This window comes from Rhea pennata, chromosome 20 (assembly GCF_028389875.1).
Source record: "Rhea pennata isolate bPtePen1 chromosome 20, bPtePen1.pri, whole genome shotgun sequence".
NCBI lineage: Eukaryota > Metazoa > Chordata > Aves > Rheiformes > Rheidae > Rhea > Rhea pennata.
The window spans coordinates 11612672-11631133 of record NC_084682.1 but is presented as its reverse complement, the minus strand read 5'-3'; the positions used below and the strand labels follow the sequence as shown (position 1 = coordinate 11631133).

At 43.4% G+C, this 18462-nt stretch overlaps 1 protein-coding gene across 1 annotated transcript in view; it reads left to right on the top strand.

The window, feature by feature from the left end:
• LOC134149612 (S-adenosyl-L-methionine-dependent tRNA 4-demethylwyosine synthase TYW1-like) overlaps positions 1-18462 on the top strand; it is a 114673-nt gene that overhangs the window by 80213 nt on the left and 15998 nt on the right. The window contains exons 15-16 of the mRNA XM_062592845.1: positions 1931-2041; positions 17752-17919. Of these exons, the coding sequence (XP_062448829.1) occupies positions 1931-2041; positions 17752-17919 (279 nt within the window). The remainder of the gene's footprint in view (positions 1-1930; positions 2042-17751; positions 17920-18462) is intronic.

Here is an 18462-nt window from a genome sequence, read left to right as displayed (position 1 = left end):
GATTTCTTATGTTTTGGTTCTCCATGTCATTAAGGTCCAGGGTCTGTCCTTTGTGAAGGGAAGAGAATCACCTACCTACCTGCTAGCACTGGCTGTTTCTGTTGGCGGTTCTTCCCTTACCGTGTGCCATCCTCACCTTGCTCTGACGCTCGCGAGAGGCTGGCTTTGCTGGCTCCTCTTCAGTTTTTGATAGCCCCTGCTGCCCAAGTTTATCCAACTAGCCGTGGAAATGCTGCTCTTGCTGACTTTAACATAGAGCAGAAAAATCCCTAAATATAGTGTGTATATTAGTGTGTATGAAGTAAAATGTGGCTAAATTCGGGATTGGTGCATGGAATCTGTTTTATCTGGGGAAGGGTTATAGCGTGAACATTTGAACAGGTCCCAGATTTTGTCCCTGCTTTGCCTCCAGCCAGCAGAGCGGTGTCAGAGATAACTTAATCACAGCACGTAATAGTCTGAGCTTTAGCGATGGGAAGTTCAGCACGGTGTCTGGTACCATTATTAGCATTTTTCTGGGTTTGAAAAAACATAATGACCTGAGCAGAGAGCATGCTTACTGCAAACGGCATCAAAAGGGGTGCGATCTCTTGCCACAGACCTGCTGTGGTTAGTAGGTAAAGGAGACTGTCTGAATTCAAGTAATAAAGACCTGAACTTTTTTGGAGCAGACGAATTTGCTTTCATTCCTTGCTGCTGCTGTGAAATGCTGGCCTTGGCGTAGAGCCTAGCGCCAGCCGTGAAGTCTTAGGTTGCTGTAGATGTGTTATGGTCTTCTTTCGCTCGAGGTAAACTGGTACTCGTGTCGCATTTTTACAGTCTCCTCTATGCTCAGGAAGTAAAATGAGTTAATTCAGAAAACAATTTAACCAGAAGATTACTCTATAAATAATGTTTTATTTCGCTAATCTCTGAAGTTTTGCAGAAGGTGAAGGGAGGCAGTGAATGGAAAATGGAAATAAGCAGATGCAAGCAGCTGAGCCTGGATCTGTCCCATGGTCCAGGGACAGGCTTAGAGGTGGTAGAAGTCCTTCTATTGCCTCTGCTTCAGGGAGCCGTCCCGAGAAAGAAATCAGGAATAACTGCAAAGAAAGTCATTTTCAGAGTGCTATCTGGAGCTGTACATAGAAATCAGTAAAGTCTAGGCATCCAAGTAGCTGCACCAGTGCAGGGGGAAGCTGCAGTGCTCAGCTAGCTTGTCTTCTGCTGTCGATTGAAAAGAACAGGTTTGTGAAGACCAACTGGGAGGCAGAAATGCAGCCGGAGTGGTGCTGCCCTGCTGTGGATGGTTAAGCAGGAGCAGGGTGGGTAATAACGGGTAGGTGCTGCTCTTGGAGTAGTTAATGCTGTGGCTACCGCGTGTTGATTCCTATAATGGCTTGTGCCACAGTCTTTGTAGGCTGGCTCATAAGCAGAGCAATTCAGACGTTTCTTGGTTGTGATTTTAACTGACACTTTTTGCTTCCAATAAAACGTTTGGTATAACTGATCGCAAGGGAGCATTTTTCCCTGCTACATTGTACCTAATGTGCTGTAAGAGTTATCAGACTAGGGCGGAAAATGGTCTGTCTATTCTGGCTCATCTTGTCCAAAAATGACCAATGCCAGATGATCCATCTGGAGGAAATGAAATATCTGTAGAGCAACTGATGGTGAGATTTTATGCCTGGGGAAGCAAATTAAAGTGAAATAAACTTATAAACTTACTGGTTATTTTCCCATTAAGTAAATGCTCCTATAAAAAGCATGGTTGCTTGGGATATGGAGAGAGAAGATACGGTCATTCTGGAGCAAAAGATGGAAAGAACAAGTGAGGTGGCATTTGGTACCTTCGGAATGGATAAATGAATTTTTTTGCTGTTTGAAATTGCGAGTGGAAGGCAGGAGTATCATGGAGTGTGTCACTAGTGCCATTTTTCCTCTCTTTCAGCAACAGCGCACTGTGTATAGGCTGACACTGGTGAAAGCTTGGAACGTGGATGAACTCAAAGCTTATGCTGAACTGGTTTCCCTCGGTAAACCAGACTTCATTGAGGTCAAGGTGAGCTGCACAGAGCATTCCCCCCCCCATCAGTATTTTATTTTCTTCTCTCTGTTTTCCCATACATAGTATCTTAAGGATATATGAGCAAACAGTTCTTCAGAAATTCAGTGATGTATAAGGAACTTGTTTCTCGCTTTTAAAGTTTGGCAGCCATATTTCTAATATCTTTTATGTGCCCTTGGAATAGTCTTCATAGTTATGCGAGACAAGTTTTGTAGCAGCAGACATTAATTTCTACCCAACAGAACCATAACCTTCTGGGTTTTTTGTGTTTCTCATGAAAACGGAGACAGATAAATAGTTTTAGACTTCCTTGTTTTATGTCAAACAACATTTTAAAGAAAATATTCTGGGGCGAGCTGGTAGCTCATGGTATTGTTCTTCCCATCTTGGTCTCCAGTTTTGCCAGGAGAAAGGGGTGATATAGTCTGACTTGCTGACATGGTATTTATCAGGCTGTGCAAAACAAGAGTAAATATTACCCCCTGGGAATTGAGGCCTAACCCTGTAAAAAGAGCCACTGAGAGGAGCGTGTGAGATACAGTAGGGCAGGAGGTGATTTATCTTGGGATTAATCAATTTGATGTATAGAGAATGTAAAAAGGACAAATTACAACATGTTCTGTAAAGAATCATTAGCAGTGTTTCGATCCATCAACTTCCCTGCAAACCAACCCATTTACCTCAGGTAAGTATTTTTTCAGCTTTATTACTTCTGGACTTTTTCTTTTTCTGTCTTTCCTTCGTTCTTTCTCTCTCTCATGTCTTTTTTTTTTGTTGTTGTTGTTTGTTTAAACCTTTATTCACTGCTGCTTTGAAGGAAAGCCATGAAGTATACTGAAACTTCCTAATGAAACAAAACCCCCCAGGTTTTGATATTGTCAGTATTGAGTGTTCTCTTTTGCTCCGAATGTGCTCCTGAAATGGATATCTTAATACAAAACAAGCTTTTAAGTATGGCTTGGGGAAAGAACCTCAATTTTGCACTGTGTTTTAGAGACATTTATATTTCTCAGGTAAAATTTAGCAGAAAGACTGCTTCTCTGGGGCCCTTCCCTCCTTGCGTCTCATACCTGTCTTATTGCAGAGTGGTGGTACAGGATCCTTTGCTGCAAGGAGAGGCGTGGATGAGCACACGCACCACCATGGAATATGAGGTTGTCAATATTCGTGCTACTTAGACTGCTCTGTTGTGTGTAGAGACTTTAATTGGTAAAATAAATCAGGTGTAAGTTGATAAGTCCTTACGAGCGCATGTTCCCCTGAGCGCGCTCCAGGATGAACATCTGTCCCTGCCAAGGCAGAAAGCTGCCAGTCTCCTTTGCCTGAGGGCCTCGCGGTTGCTGTTTCCCAACAATGTGGAGCTTGGCTGTCCCAACAACTGTGTTTCCCAAGCGAAATCGTGACTTGGCCTGTCAGGGAACTAGATGAGAAAAGGACCCTTGAGGTGGTCTCCTGACCACACTGCTTCATTCACAAATATATTCTCTGCACTCAGCAAGTGCTTCAAAGTGCTTTTCAGACCTTGGTTCTTCAAGGGCCTCTTCTGAGTGAGGGATGCATAGTATTTCACCCTGCTTGTAAACCGATGAAGAGGCAGAGAGGGGTTGTGTGACATTCTCGAAAAGCGCATAGCACAGTAGTGGAGCTGAGGGTTCAGTATGGGAACGCCTGGTTCGCTCATTAACCTGCTAACACCAGCGTAGGGCTACAAAGATGATCAGAGGGCTGGAGCATCGGCCCTATGAGGAACAGCTGCGAGAGCTGGGCTTCTAGCCTGGGGAAGAGGAGACTGAGGGGGGATCTTATCAATGTGTATAAGTACCTGAAGGGAGGGTGTCAAGGGGATGGGGACAAACTCTTTTCAGTTGTCCCATGTGACAGGACAAGAGGCAATGGGCAGAAATTGAAGCACAGGAAGATCCGCCCGAACGTGAGGGGGAATTTCTTCCCTGTGAGAGTGACAGAGCACTGGAACAGGTTGTGGAGAGGTTATGGAGTCTCCTTCTCTGGAGATCTTCAAGGCCCGCCTGGATGCAACCCTGTCTAACATGCTGTGGGTGACCCTGCTTGAGCAGGGAGGTTGGACTAGATGATCTCCAGAGGTCCCCTTCCAACCTTACTGATTCTATGATTCGGAGGGGTTGCATGAGAAGGAAGGCAGATTGGCGGAGGGGGGGGTGTGCTTGGATTTGGGAACCTTTCTTGGACTGGTGTAAGTTTGCTGTCTGTTTAAAAAAAAAATTATGCTGTTTAATGTTACTTATTTAGATTTGCAAGCAGGATGCTTTGGTATAGGTGTTGTACTTCAAGCAATATTCCAGCAGGTATATACTTCCATTCTGCAGCACTTGCACAACTTTGTCTTCCTGGCCCGTGTCTCATGGGATACTAATTTTGGCCAGCTCATGGCTTTCTCCTGTGTAGTAAGGGAGAGAGAGCACCTTGCACCTTAATTTTTTTCTCATTAAAAAGGTCAATGTTGTAACTATGCCATGACCAGTTGTTACTTAGAAAATCGCTGATCTTTAAAATCCCAAGAGCGGTGCTCGGAGACCCAGGGGAACTCAGGTTTAAGGCTTTTTGGAAGGATGCAGTATATAATTCCGTCATCTCTGCTAGGTGCTGTACTTAGGCTGGAAGTAATGGAGAAAGCCTCCGTATTTTCTTCCTTGGTTCTCATTAAGAACCACGGTATGGCATTTCACAACTTTATCCCAGTTTGTGTACTTCCAGGGTCCCAACGATGTTCTGTGCAGTTCACTCTTAATTGGCGTCTTGGTGGAAGGGGGAGGGAGATGGTTCCTCTCACAGCTATAGGTAAGGCTGATACTAAGCCCTGCCTGGCTAAAAGCAGGCAGCTGGGTACAATAAAACAGGCTAATTGCTTTGCATATTCACCAGCAGAAATAGCCTGTCAGCAAGCTGGCTACACTTCATTCTCCAGCATGTGCTGAAATAGCTTCCATTTTTCCTTTTAATTCTCTGCGCTTTTAAGTCACATTGCACGGTCGCGCTTTCCTAGTTTTGGAGACGGGACTTGAGGTATGACGCGCACCGTGACTTAGGGCGTTGCCGGCGTCCCAGTGGTGTGGTGCCCGTTCGCGATGGGAGCTGAACTTGTCCTCCCACTGTCTGAGACAAATGGTGTGGCTCCACCTCCAGCAGGACCTGTGGGCTTTGAGTGTTATCTCCTTCCCTTTAACCTACCAGGAGACTTCTGATGGCTTTTCTATAGCAGAGGATTTGTTTGACACTTGATTGCGTTTAAACAGGCCCTAAATTGGCTCTAATGAGGCACAAAAGGCTTTGCTGGCAGATTTTTATATCTGATGTTTTTATTTGGGGTAAGATTTTTTTTTAACAAAGTTTGCTTTAATCTTTGCCTCTTTGGAGCAAGTGTCACATTCCAAAAGGCTCTGCAGAGGGAAAGTAGCTCACAATACAGTATTAGCCCAGTCAGTGGCCTTATTTGTTTTGCATAGTTTAATCTGCTTTTTTCTGCTAAACAGTAGCATTTCTAAAGTGTGTAAGATTTAGCTTGGTAGGGAAGCACAATAGTTTTCCCCACTTGCTTTACTGTCTCTGTGACTTTAAAATGCGAGTGGATTACATGGTTTCTTACCTTAAGAGTAGAACCATTTTCTCCCTTTATTTCTCTCTCTCTCTCTCTCTCTCTCTTTTTTTTTTTTTTTTTTTTTTTTTTTTTTTTTTTTCTTCTTCCTTGGCTGGAAGGAATAAGCATTGTCCCAAAGTGGACAATAAACAGTTGTGTTGCTGCAGGGTAAGGAGACTCCAGTGAAACACCGACAGAAGAGCCTGATGGAGTGCCTGTGTCTCCAGGATGGCTTCCTCACTTTGCTGACCTCCTCTTAAATGTTAATTGATTAGTAGGGGATTTTTTTTGTTGTTATATGACCATCCTTATTGGTGGCGGCAGCATTGCTGTTGTGCCCACACTCAAATGCTCACCTTGGTGCCCCTGTGTGAAATAGCTAAATTAGTTGGTTGCCCTTCTGTGCCTTCTGCTGTGTTCTCTGGACACAGCTTGTTTTTACATGGTCTTTTTTAATCTGGATGTGCAAGTTTTTTGTCCGATGCCCTGCTCACAAGATCAGCTCTCACTCACAGCGAGATTACTGAGGCTTGCAGCCACTGTGGTGATTCCAGAGGCGTCTTGCAAACCTCTGAGCAACTCTGTCGAACAAACTGGATTTGAAAGTGCTTCAAACTGCTTCATTGCTTGTGCTTCTAAGGGTAAAGCAAAGAGCTGCGATCTCTCTCCTTGGGATAGTTGGTTGCCCTGGCCAGGGTAATCAGATCCCTCTGCATGACAGAGAATACTGACTGCAGGAAAGAAACCAGGATACGTCAGCAAAATCTGTGGTCGTCTTCAGTAGCCTTGAGATGTAATCACACAGGTATAGGCAGGTGGGAGCCCCTCCTGGAAACTCGCTTTACTGTGCCAGCACCTTTCAGTGCTGCAGCTAAGTGGTATTTCTCCTGCTGCCTCGGTGCCACCAGCAAAATGCACATAACCTGTCCTGCTTGCCCCCCCTCCCCCCCAAATACCATCTTGCAGTGGTGTTCATGGTGCTTGGGATGACAATACACAAAGTAAGGTGGCCTTAGCCAAAGGAAGACGGGCAGAGTTGAGGGGTGTCCAGTGTAGGACTAATTATTGCTGTACCATATTCCTGGATGTGCACTCGTTTATGTATTACTCTGCCCTTGGCCAAAAGCTCTTGCCCCAGGGTGTAACTATCCTTTACTCCAGCCACGCTGTTATGCTGTTGTTCACACACCATTTGTATGTGGGAATTTTCCATTTTCCCCAAAAGACTTCATCTTTTTTGATCAAACAATTTCTTGTGTTTCTCTAAGAATGAAGAATATTTGAAGAACATATTTGGCATCTGAGTAGGGCTTCTTTTTTCCCCCTTCTTCAAAACTACAATATGACAGGTTATGACCTGGTCCCGCTTAAGGCAAATAAACAAACAATATTAGAAGATAGATACTGCAACGCGTCTGCCAGAAAATGAGGCTCATCTCAGCAGGATTTCCTGGTTAAATACTTGAGATAAATGACATTCATTTAAAATGAATGTAGCTAATCCCCTGTTGCTCCAGAGAGGCTCGTGGGGTGGAATGGGTAGAGATTTGAATTCTTGCAGGGCTTAATACTTGTTCTCATTTACATGAGGATCTCATAGCAATATAACTCTGTGGGACCCTATTCTCTTATTTAAGCCAATAGAAATTAGCATTGTTTACCCCTGTGTAAAACCCAAGTAAAGGAAGAATCAATCTTGTGGTTACTAAATACCCATCAATTTTATTTATTGCGTTAATCTCAGTTTTAGTGTCATAGTGTCACTATCGGTTACACAAAATTGATTCCTATATTTTATTAACATCTCAAACATGCAGTTCATCTTTTAGCAGTGGTCTTGTTTTTGTTTAAAAACATTACCCTGTCTTTGTTTCAAAAGCTAGAGGTCTCTGTTAACACCCAATATTCTGCCATTTATATTTCTTCCTAAACCAAAGCTTAGGTATTTTGAAGTGAAATGTAATTGAGTTTTAAAGATTTCATTCAAAAATACGAAAGTGGAGCGTGCTGCAGGTTCACATTCTCTGAAACACACTAACATTTAATGTGAGTGCATAAAAATCCACTATAAACCTTTTATCATCGTAGACAGATGGCAGAGGAGCCAGGTACACTTGCCGGCTTTAACTGTGGCCCCAACCATGCGTTCGCTCCACCCTGCCATCAGCTTTAAGACTGCATGCATGTAAGCGTGGAGGTTAAGCATACAGCCTTGCAAAGCTGGTCCTGGATTTTGGACCCACCTCTGCACTGGTGCAGAGCACCAAGCAAGTGCTTGCACCAGCGAGTACTGCAAGCGAAACGAAGCTCCCGTAGGACAGTGCTCTGTATTTGCTACAGTGAAGCTTTATTTTGCACCTGTCTGAGTATCAGTGTGGCTTCCTGCCCAACCAAAGTCTTGGTGTTCCTCGCTGTCCTTTTCATCATAGAAAATGCCAGCCGGGCTTGTCGGTTTTTTGAGGGTGGTTCAGGCTGTGGTTCTGTTCAAATGCAGAACTTTGGCAAAGTAGGGAGAAGTTTTGCAGCACTGTAGAATTGCCTAAAACCTTCATCAAATCAGGTTTTTGAGTGCTTGAAACCACTTGTCCCTGATGATTGTTCTATAGCTCTTGCTTCAGCTCAGCATCCGAGCACTGAGTGTATGGTTAGTGTATAGGCTTGGTATCAGGCAGAGCTAGGAGGGATGTTTGGGACGTGAAATTCCTGCTCTGGGTGTCTGAAGCTTTACTAAGAAATTAAAATGACTAAGTGAATGTCTGGAAGCAAGGACCAGAAGGAAGCATCTGTCCCAGTCTGCTCAGCCTTGTCATATTAAACAGTAGGATTATTTAAGTGCTTAAAATAAAGAGGAAAATGAGCTCTGTTTTAATGAGGTTTTAATTACATGCAGCTATTGCCATTGCCCCCACCTGTCAAAAAGCTATTCAAACTCTTGATGCCATTCCAGTCTGCATTTAGATGAAGAGAAGATGAAGGTAAAAATCACCTGTCCTGGCAATTGCTATAAAATAAATTGAAGCAATGCATAATTTTCATGCCTGAAGAAACGTTGTCTGCTCACCGTTTTCTCTAAACAGTGAGCTGCGGGTCTAACAGCGTGACCGCCTGTAGCGTGAACAAAGCACAAAGAATTGATGGTCTGGTGCAGCCGCGTAGGTAGGGCGTGGGCTGTAACAACCCTGCACAGGACTACACACAGGCTCCACAACCTCCTCATCTCCGTGGCTGTACTGGAGATCTGCAAGGCAATCCATCACCCAAAGAGGTCTGGGTATGTCTGGACAGATCCGATCCCCCTGGGCTGCATGTGGCCACAGTGCTTTGGGTCATGTTCTGAGCAGCCTCTGTTGAAGTCAGCTCCTCTAATTACCAACATCTGGGTGACAAGAGGCAGGGAACAAGCTGGCTATTTCTGTTGACCACCCTTTGGTCTGGAAATCAAAGTCCAGCTAAAGGTTACAAATAAATGTGCCTGGGGAGTTGTGCTTGACATCGGTGAAGTTTTTCATGCACTTAACTCTAAGTGTGTAGGAAGTCTTGATAACAAGTTTCACTTAAAAACATGGGTGAACGATTGAATCTTTAATTGTCAAGTGAACCTGCCACATAGTTTTGTTGAAAATTCAGTCTTTAAGTCAAATCTGTATTATGATATAAATATGTTTCTGAAATTGGGGAATAATTTTTCTACTCCAGACTTGGGTGCAAATGCAAGCCTCATGAAAATCCAGGCTAAAATACTAGTCTCATCTATTTTTATGTTTCACTCAATGGCATTAGACTTGTGAAGCTTTTGGATATAACCAAAGAAGTTGCAGCTCAGGAAGAGTGCAGAGAGACTGATTATATATGATGGCTCAATCGTGATGTTGCTGTGCTCAGTTAACAAAGTCTGTAATAAAAACTGTTACCGGGGAAATGCTTCCTATCCATGGCTCTGAGTGCTTTCTTGCCGAGGAAGACAGCTAGCACTGTTTTATCTGCTCTACAGGTGAGGAAACTGAAGCACTGCAGGAGTGGGTCGCAGTAAAGCAAGTCGCCATCTAGCTTGAAGTCTACTTTTTCCTACTCGCTCTGCGTTCTCCCTTTACAGGGTATAAGGAGCAGGGATTTGGTATTTCTCTTTTGCTATCTGCATAGTCCATTTTACAAAGCTGGAGCGAAACTTTGTGACCAGGATCTCAGAGCTTAGCCTTTATTTAAGGAGATGCTTTGACTTCAAGGAAGTTGCTGAAGATTTACGGTTGCAATATGGAGCTACATATAGCCTTACGTGTGTTATAGCTGGATGTGTTTATGCTAAATATTGTGGTTTTGCTGCATAACTAACCATTTCTGTTTCTGCCCTTCAGATCTAACACAAATAAACTGATGTCCTTTGTTAAATCAACTTGAAAATGACTGTTAAAATACAACCATTGAGCCCAAATCCATTCCAGCGAGGAGCAGACATGCATGAGAGCTTGTGTATATAATTTAGAAGATACTGATGCCCAAGTAATAACCATTTTTATTGCAGGGAGTGTGATCTATCAACATGTCATTTGAGGCAGTTTATGCTTGTCTTTAGTCAAGACTGTCCCAATTTTTGCACAGTGGCTCTGTCACCCAGTAGTTATTGGAAGCACTTGGACTGCACTTTGTTCTTCTGTTATTTTGCACGGGCCTCAATTCAACAAATTTATAATTTGTGGGCTAGAACTTAAGAACATTCTCTTGTTCTGTAATTAAGTTGGGAAGCCTGGAATTTATCCGAGGAAAGAAACAAAGCTCTGTCATATTTAGTTCCCTAGTAATCTTCCTTCGTAGCCCTGTGGATTCAAATGATTGGTGGCTGCTGAGATCTCCGGCGAGGAGCCAGACCTCAGTGGAAGAAATGCGCCAAGCAGCAGGTATCCTGGGCTTCTCACGCATCTCGCTCACCCTCGTGATAATTATCTTGGCACAAGATATTGCTCAAATACAGTTGTGAACGTTCAGCTCTGTTTCAGCAGCATGTAAATCCAAAGCATGCTCAGTGCAGTTGCTCTGGCTTCTTACCAGCACGACCAAGAATATTTGAGATGCTTTTCAAAAGGCCTCTGCATTTAAAGGTATTTGTCAAAAGCTGCGTAGCATAATTAGTATGCTAAAAACACCCCTATTAAAAACTAATTAAGAGGCAGCATCATTGATGTTTCTGCTGCAGAGAAGTTAATGTAGGAACTGTGGTGTGCAATAGAATGGTTTCCTTTTTTTAATAGTTGATGTCTTAATAGCTGTCTTCATATATTACTGGAAAATATAACATGACCGCCCTAATCAACTGTTCACTTTTTATAAGTGGTATCAGCACTGTTAATTAACTCAAGTTTTAAGAAGCTGGGGAAGTTGAAAGCTGATGTACTTTCATTCTGTGTGCTGCTAAGCTGATTTTCATTGATTTGTGCATGTGAATTAATCAGCCCTCCAAGTACTTAGTTATTTCATTTGCCTGTGTGCTTTTTTTGCTTTTAAATGATATCTTTGAAGTTTATTAAAGGAGTGAGTCATGTTGTAGCTTCCTAAGAATTTTCCCCCTCTGTAGTCATACATTTTTCATGCTGCTCAAATCATAATCTGTATAATGAATGAGAGAAAATAAGTGCTATATGGAGCAGTGTCTATACAGCTGAACTTTGGAGATACATATCCCATTATTTGCATGGCTGGCTGCTCTAATATAAGCACATTTAAAATCTTTCCCAGACTTTCAGAGCGAGGCTAAAAAAATAATGTACTTCCCTGTTTAGTACTCCCCCGGCTTGTCTCCTGTTGTGCATAACGAACCTGTTTCCACACTGACTCTTGAGTTATGGTGCAGTGCTTTAATATCCTTTGCTTGGACAGATTAATAGAGGAGGTCCATCATAAATTAAAAAGTGAGAAAGCAATTGCTTCCAAAACTCGTATGGTTTCTAATTAGCATGATTCTATTTCTTTGTAGCCCCGTTTAAGAATCTGCCTGGCAATATGTTTCACCTTGCTCTAATTTTAAGTGTTTGCAAAGGACCTGTCTCTGTTTATTGCTGGACATGACATGTTCAACTTTAATGTAGCTGAATTAGATTTTGAGAATGTAATGTTAGACAGGACCGGGTACCATAAACATAATATGGACGCAAATACCATTTAAAAGAAATAGAACTGTTCTCTGCAGAGAAAAACATGAGAACTCAGAACATAATCATCCATAAAATTGTGTGTGCTCTGTTTTAAAGACGCATGCTTGATAGGATTTAGTGACTGGAATAAAATAGCTCAACCAAAGATCAAAGATGATAAAACTACCAGGAGAGTTATGGGGGACTTGAGCATTTGTTGGGAAAAAGAGCCAAGTTTCTTAGATGAATTTACCCTTTTTAGTGTCCTTGAGTTTGTGACCTTGTGTTAAACTGGTTAAACCAGTTCTACGAGCCTGTAATGAATTTTATGTGGAAACAAAGACACAAGCAAAAATATACTTCAGCAAGCCATGTACTGCTGAGCTAATTTATGAGACTTTTAGTAAACTAATTAAAGATGGGACAAGACAGTAGAGAAACTGAGGTTGCAGCTAAGACCTAAGTCAGTAATTTGGGAGGTTGAAGTGGTCAAATCTCCAAATTAATAGAACAAGTGATCACAAAATTATGGGATTAGGAGTAATCACTTTGTCCTGGTCCAGTTTTTGGAGAATTTGAGTAGCGCCCATCTCAGTGCATCGACCGAGCTGCAGCAGAGGATGGATATTGCAATTACCTGTAGGACCTGAGCTTCTGTTGCAAGTAAAGCACATAAACCTGCAGTGCTCATGTCTTTGCTTAATGTAAAGCACAATAGCAATACATGTTCCACCTCAGTGCTTTCTCCTTCAGTCTGTTTGGTGTAACAGATGATTGTGAAGGGAGCTGGAGTACGAACTGACACAGGAACCCACTACTTCTCTGCTGATTTAATGCAGAGGGACAGTGAAAACATAAATGAAAACATCTTTTGAGTAATGTCACTTCTTAGTTCAGTGGCTAGTTTTGAGATTACAAATGCATGAAGCATAAGGAATAAACAGGAGGAATTAGATCTGTGTGCAGTTGCAGGACTATGATCTCACTGCGATTATGGAGATGCGTTTGGATAGTTCACATGACTGGAATGCTGCAATGGATAGATACAAGATGGCAGGATACTTCCTGGATATAGGCAAGCTCTGGAATTATGGGATAGATGAGTGGATAGTGAAGTGGATTGAAAGCTGGCTGAAAGGCAAAGCTCAGAGTTGTGAGCAGCAGCACAGAATCTAGTTGGAGGCCTGTAGCTAGTGGTGTCCCCTAGAGGTCAATATTGGATCCCATCCTGTTCAACATACTCGTCAGTGACCTGGGTGATGGGAGAGAAGGCACCTCAGGAAGTTTGCTGATAATATAAAAGTGGGAGGAGTTGCTGATACACCAGAGGGCTGTGCTGCCATTCAGAGGGACCTGGACAGGCTGGAGAGCTGGGCAGAGAGGAACCTCATGAAGTTCAACAAAGGCAAGTGCAGAGCCCTGCCCCTAGGGAGGAATAACCCTCTGCAGCAGGACAGGCTGTGGGCTGACCTGCTGGAAAGCAGCTCTACAGAGAAGGACCTGGGAGTCCTGGCAAATAACAAGTTGAGCGTGAATGAGTAACGTGGTCTTGGGACCAAGAAGACCAATGGTATCTGGGGCTGCATTAGGCAGAGCATTGCCAACAGGTCAAGGGAGGTGATTCTCCACCTCTACTCAGCCATGGTGAGTCAACGCCTGGAGTAGTGTCCAGTTCTGGGCTCCGCAGTACAAGAGAGACATGGAGCTACTGGAGTGAGTGCAATGAAGGGCCACTAAGATGCTTAAGGGACTGGAGCATTTCTCATATAAGGAAAGGCTACAAGAGCTGAGCTTGTTCAGCATGGAGAAGAGAAGGCTGAGGATCCATGTATATAAGTAACTGAAGGAAGGATGTAAAGAGGATGGAGCCAGGCTCTTTTCCATAGTGCTCTGTGGATGAGAGGCAACAGGCACAAAATGAAACACAGGAAGTTCCATCTGAACATGAAGAAAAACTTTACTGTGAGGGTGGCTGAGCAGGCTGAACAGGTTGCCCAGAGAGGTTGCGGAGTCTCCTTCCTTTGAGATAGTCAAAGGCCATCTGGATAGGCTTTTGGGCAACCTTTTCTAGGTGACTCTGCTTGAGCAGGGAGGTTGGACTAGATGATTTCCAGAGGTCACTTCCAACCTCAACCATTCTATGATTCTGTGATACTTTTAGAAAACAGCCAGAAAAGCTATTTCCCTAAAGAAGTGCTCAGTTGCACGCTCACGCTAGTGATCTACAGGGCTTCGTAGACTGGCGTACAATGAGAAGTTCCTTTCCACGCTCAGCCTGAGGGATGGGCTTTGCAGTTTTAGCCCTTGTGACGTTAGCCTGCAGGTCAAGTCCTATGGGTAGTCTTTATCTTGGGTCGGGATAGAAGTTCCAGTACTATGCAACCTTTACTGCTGCCAAATCAGCAAGGCTAAAAGCGATAGTGGAGGCCAGGGGTCTTTGGCGGAAGAGCGAGGGAGCAGTGGGGCTGGCTGCTTAGCTGACGGGCAGCAGGCAGATGTGAAATCCGTAATCGGCAGAGATCAGCCTTAGCCTCAGCCTTTCTTGTGTGTGTTCTTGCTGTGGCAATTTCTTCAGCTTTCTCAGCATTTCACAAAGCAGTCTGGACTCTACTGATTGGTAGGATTATACAAATTCTTAGGTTGTTCTAATGTCCTTTGACCAAAATGCACAAGCTGCTTTTTAATTTAATGAAGTAAATTTTAATGCTTACTTACGAATAAGTTTCCTGTAGCACCAGCTTAAGCCTGGATTTTCTTTTTCTCTGTGTATGCAAGAGACGGAGTCAGAGATGGACTTTTTTTTCCAAACAGTTCCCAGTATTTACTGAATTAATTTAAGCAAAAGTGTGTGAGGGTAATGTGAGCAGGAGTGAGTTTTTGAACAAGTATATATAGTTTTGAGTGTCTGCTTGTGTATTTAGTGTATAATAATCTGCCACAGTGGAAAAATAGTCTGTGAGTTTATTGAATGATCAGTAGACATTTCTGTGCATATAGTTCAAAGGTGGCCAGCGAGATTTTTCAAGTGTGTAGGACTGGGCCAGTGAATATGGATTTAAAGATCACACTACTCTGCTCCCTTCTCACATGCTCTCTTAAAAATGTTGTATCTAACAAGGAGAGAGTAGAGCAGTCTTCCACACTGATCCTGTTCTGAACAGTAACACTTAGAACAAATGCTTGGAAGATATTTATTTTTGAGATTGTTTTAATTGCATTTGGCATTGCCATTCCACCCATTTACTTTCCTCTCTGCTTATTTATTCATACCCTCAGGTGTTTGCATTGGCTGACTTGGAGTATAATTTATGTGCTCTGCGTTGCTCGCTTAGCTCCTGCTAACTGCCTGATGGGTATGAGAGTATCTGCTTCCACGTCCTGTCCTCATGCAGTACTCACTGCCTTCTTGATGCTGCCTCATGAGGGGGCAGATTTGGGCCAGTTTACTTTGCCAATGTTATTTTTGTATCTTGTTCTTGGCCTGGACTCCCTCAGTCCAGATTTGCTCAGGCACTGTCACATGCATGCTCAGAAGCCAGCCTAAGGTGGGGTAATACTAAACAATTTGGACAAATGTCTCCAGTCTCTTTTCTTTAATGAGGTCAAGAGCACTGAATGCCTAACTGTCTTCTCATTTAGTGTGCGGGAAAAGCAGGGAGGAGCCTAATCAACGTCTTTGTTAAAATGATATCGCCTCATGCTGAAAAGCATTCAATGAATAGCCTACAGAAATCCATGCAGGTAATGCTGCTGATAAGGAGCCAGAGAACTACGAATAGGCTTGGAAACCGGTGATTTGTGTTTCTTCAGCTAGACATAGGAGATTAAGCAGAGTTCTTCACCTGACTTCTAAAATCTCCTGGCCTTCTGAGGCTTCATATTCATTCTTTCCTGCCAACATCAATGTTCATGGTGGAATATTACATCTGTGGAAGTAGATGCATGGTAGGGGCAGAGCTAGCTAGCAGATGAGCTCATGCAGCATGCTGTGGTTGCCTTTAAACTGGAAGCTTACTGCTGAGTGGCTCAGATACTTCTGCCTCCTCTCAGGGCTCATGAGGAGCAAAAGAAACCAGAAAACAGCAGGACCTTCATCTAGGCTGGAAATTGTCTCTTACAGCTTTACTGTTTCTCCTTCTAACTGGCAGTGAGAAGGACAATGCAGCAGTGAAGAGAAGCGGACCAGAAGCAAGGGAGGTTGAATGAGGCAGATGAGGTTTTAGCAGGGCGCCAATGCCAGGGTGCTGCCCAGGGTTCCCATCCTTGCTCCCCACTGCCTGCTGTATGTCACTGTGCAAATCTTAGTCACCTTTTATTTCCAGGCTGTAAAAACAGGGAAAACTAGGTTCCTCCTTCACAGAGATGTTTGCTTGCTGGCTTCTGTAGAAAACCAGCTTTAGAAGAACAGAAGGGTAGGAGGAAAGCCTGTTTCCTCTACTGGAGGAAAACTCCATTTTTATCCCGACGAAGACACTTTGACCTCCAAGGAGTTGCTTCTGGTTTAAGGAAGGCTGCTCAGAGAATGCAGTGGGTTGAAATGGCACTGGATAAGCACTGAACCATGCAAATTCACAGCTTCTGCACCTCTAAAACCCGATTCTTTCCCTGTGGTTTGCACTTAGAGTTGGCACTTGTCTTTGGAAGATCTCAAATTTCACAGATATCCTCGGCTTTGCCCTACCCTCACGCCACTTACATTTTTTAGTGGTTTTGCTCATTGTGCTCTCAAGAATTTCACATTTTGTGCACATGCAGAGAAAAGATGTTTTGCACGCTTGCAGGGATTTTTTTTTTCTCTTTTGGAAGGAAAGGTATTTAAAAAGTCTGCTATTTCTCTGGCCTCAAGCTGCTGCTATACTGCCAGCATCTGCATCTACTTTCTCCTAATAAACCACGTATCTGCCAATGCATGATCTGCGGACTCGTGCCCTGTGGAGCTCTGCCCAACTAATGTGCGTAGATAGATTGTACAAATCTTTGCAAATGCCTATTTTTTACAGAAACATGGAGAGGATCCTACTTGTTCTGTAAAATGACCCATAATCACAGAGAACCTTGAGATCTCAGGAGCCAAGCAATTATGCAAAGCGTATTTTATTCAAAATCACCAATACTTTGCAACTGCAAAAACGCGTGTTCTGATAGCACAGGGCTAGCTACGGTTACCTGGTTCTTATCGCACAGGTACTAAAAGAAAGACAGAAAATGAACTTCTGAGCATATGGGCCATCTTTAATCTTGATTGCCAAAATCATCTTAGTCTGGGGCAGTTACAGCAGTTGTCTACAAGCAAAAGTAGCAGGAGGCAGACAGACTGTTTTAACTGTCTGATGATTAAATTTAACAGCTGGAAGCAGGGAGAGCCAGCATGGTAAGGCTGGTGGAGCTTCCCAGGAGCACAGTTAAGGATTATGGCATATATGATTCTTTTACAAGGGACTGGAAAGCGATTCATTATGGATAATAAAGAGTTGTAACAGAAATAATACCCTCAGCTAAGATGAGGAGGGGACTTTGGAGACTTCTACAGCACGTAGGGCTCTAACGCGTGGACTTGTAATCCTATGTCTTGTTGACCTAGCGTTTTGCAAACCTTTCTTCCAGACACATCGCACTTCTTTGCGAACACTAAGCAACATTCTTGAATGTCCCGTGGTAGCTTAGGCACGTAAGTGCCATCCGTTTGGTTGCTTCCGAAATCCCTTTTCCAGGAGAAAGGATAATCTGTGTTTCACTGATGAGGAAACCTAAGCACGTAGCGGTTTGGTGATTTTTCTCTTTGGAAGAGGCCAGGTTTGAGAATATCTACAAACTCTGATGCCTTTCCACAAGATACTCTGTGAAGTGGGGGTGAGGGAGAGGGGGACAAAATAGACTTTTTTTCAGTATATGATGTGGCTGGCATGCAGGGACTACCCTAAACTTGGGAGGAGTAAAAAGATGATAACAATTTCTGTGTTTCTTGTCAGGGAGTGACATATTGCGGTGAAAGCTCAGCCAGCAACCTAACCATGGCCAACGTCCCCTGGCATGAAGAGGTGGTGCATTTCGTTCAGGAGCTGGCTGACCTCATCCCAGACTACGAAATTGCATGTGAACATGAACACTCAAACTGTCTCCTGATAGCTCACAAGAAGGTAAGGCTCCTCCGTGCCAGGGTGTAACAGGCACGACAGCTATCTTCTGCTTGGAAGCGTTGCACAATTGCTCTGTTCCAACAGAGTTTCCCTCTAAAGTTAAATGAATAGTTTGAAAAAAAAATCTTTTAGCAGGTACTGCAGAAAGCTCTGCAGACTGACTAATAATATTCCCATATCTATCTTTTTTTTCTGGATAGTTTCCAGCAGTAGATACAACTATTTTCTCCAGTCATTGCCCCACTGTGTGTAGCTCCCTGTAAGGAAGTTACAGTGTAGAGCAGCTTAAGCTTGTGTTCTTCCTCTCCTGGATCTTTGTAATACCTGCCAAAACTGTAGCCTTCCTTATTCCTTTCAGTTAGAGCTGAAATAACATTTTTCTTCCTTTGGGAAAGCTATTTGGGCAAAAGACAAACTGATACACGGATGTTAACCTGGGAGGGCTTCCTTTTCGAATTGGAACTGCCTTTCTGTAAAACTTGTTTGAAGAGCAAATGAAACAACTGGCATATTTTTTATATGCCTTCTCCAACCTAACGGTGG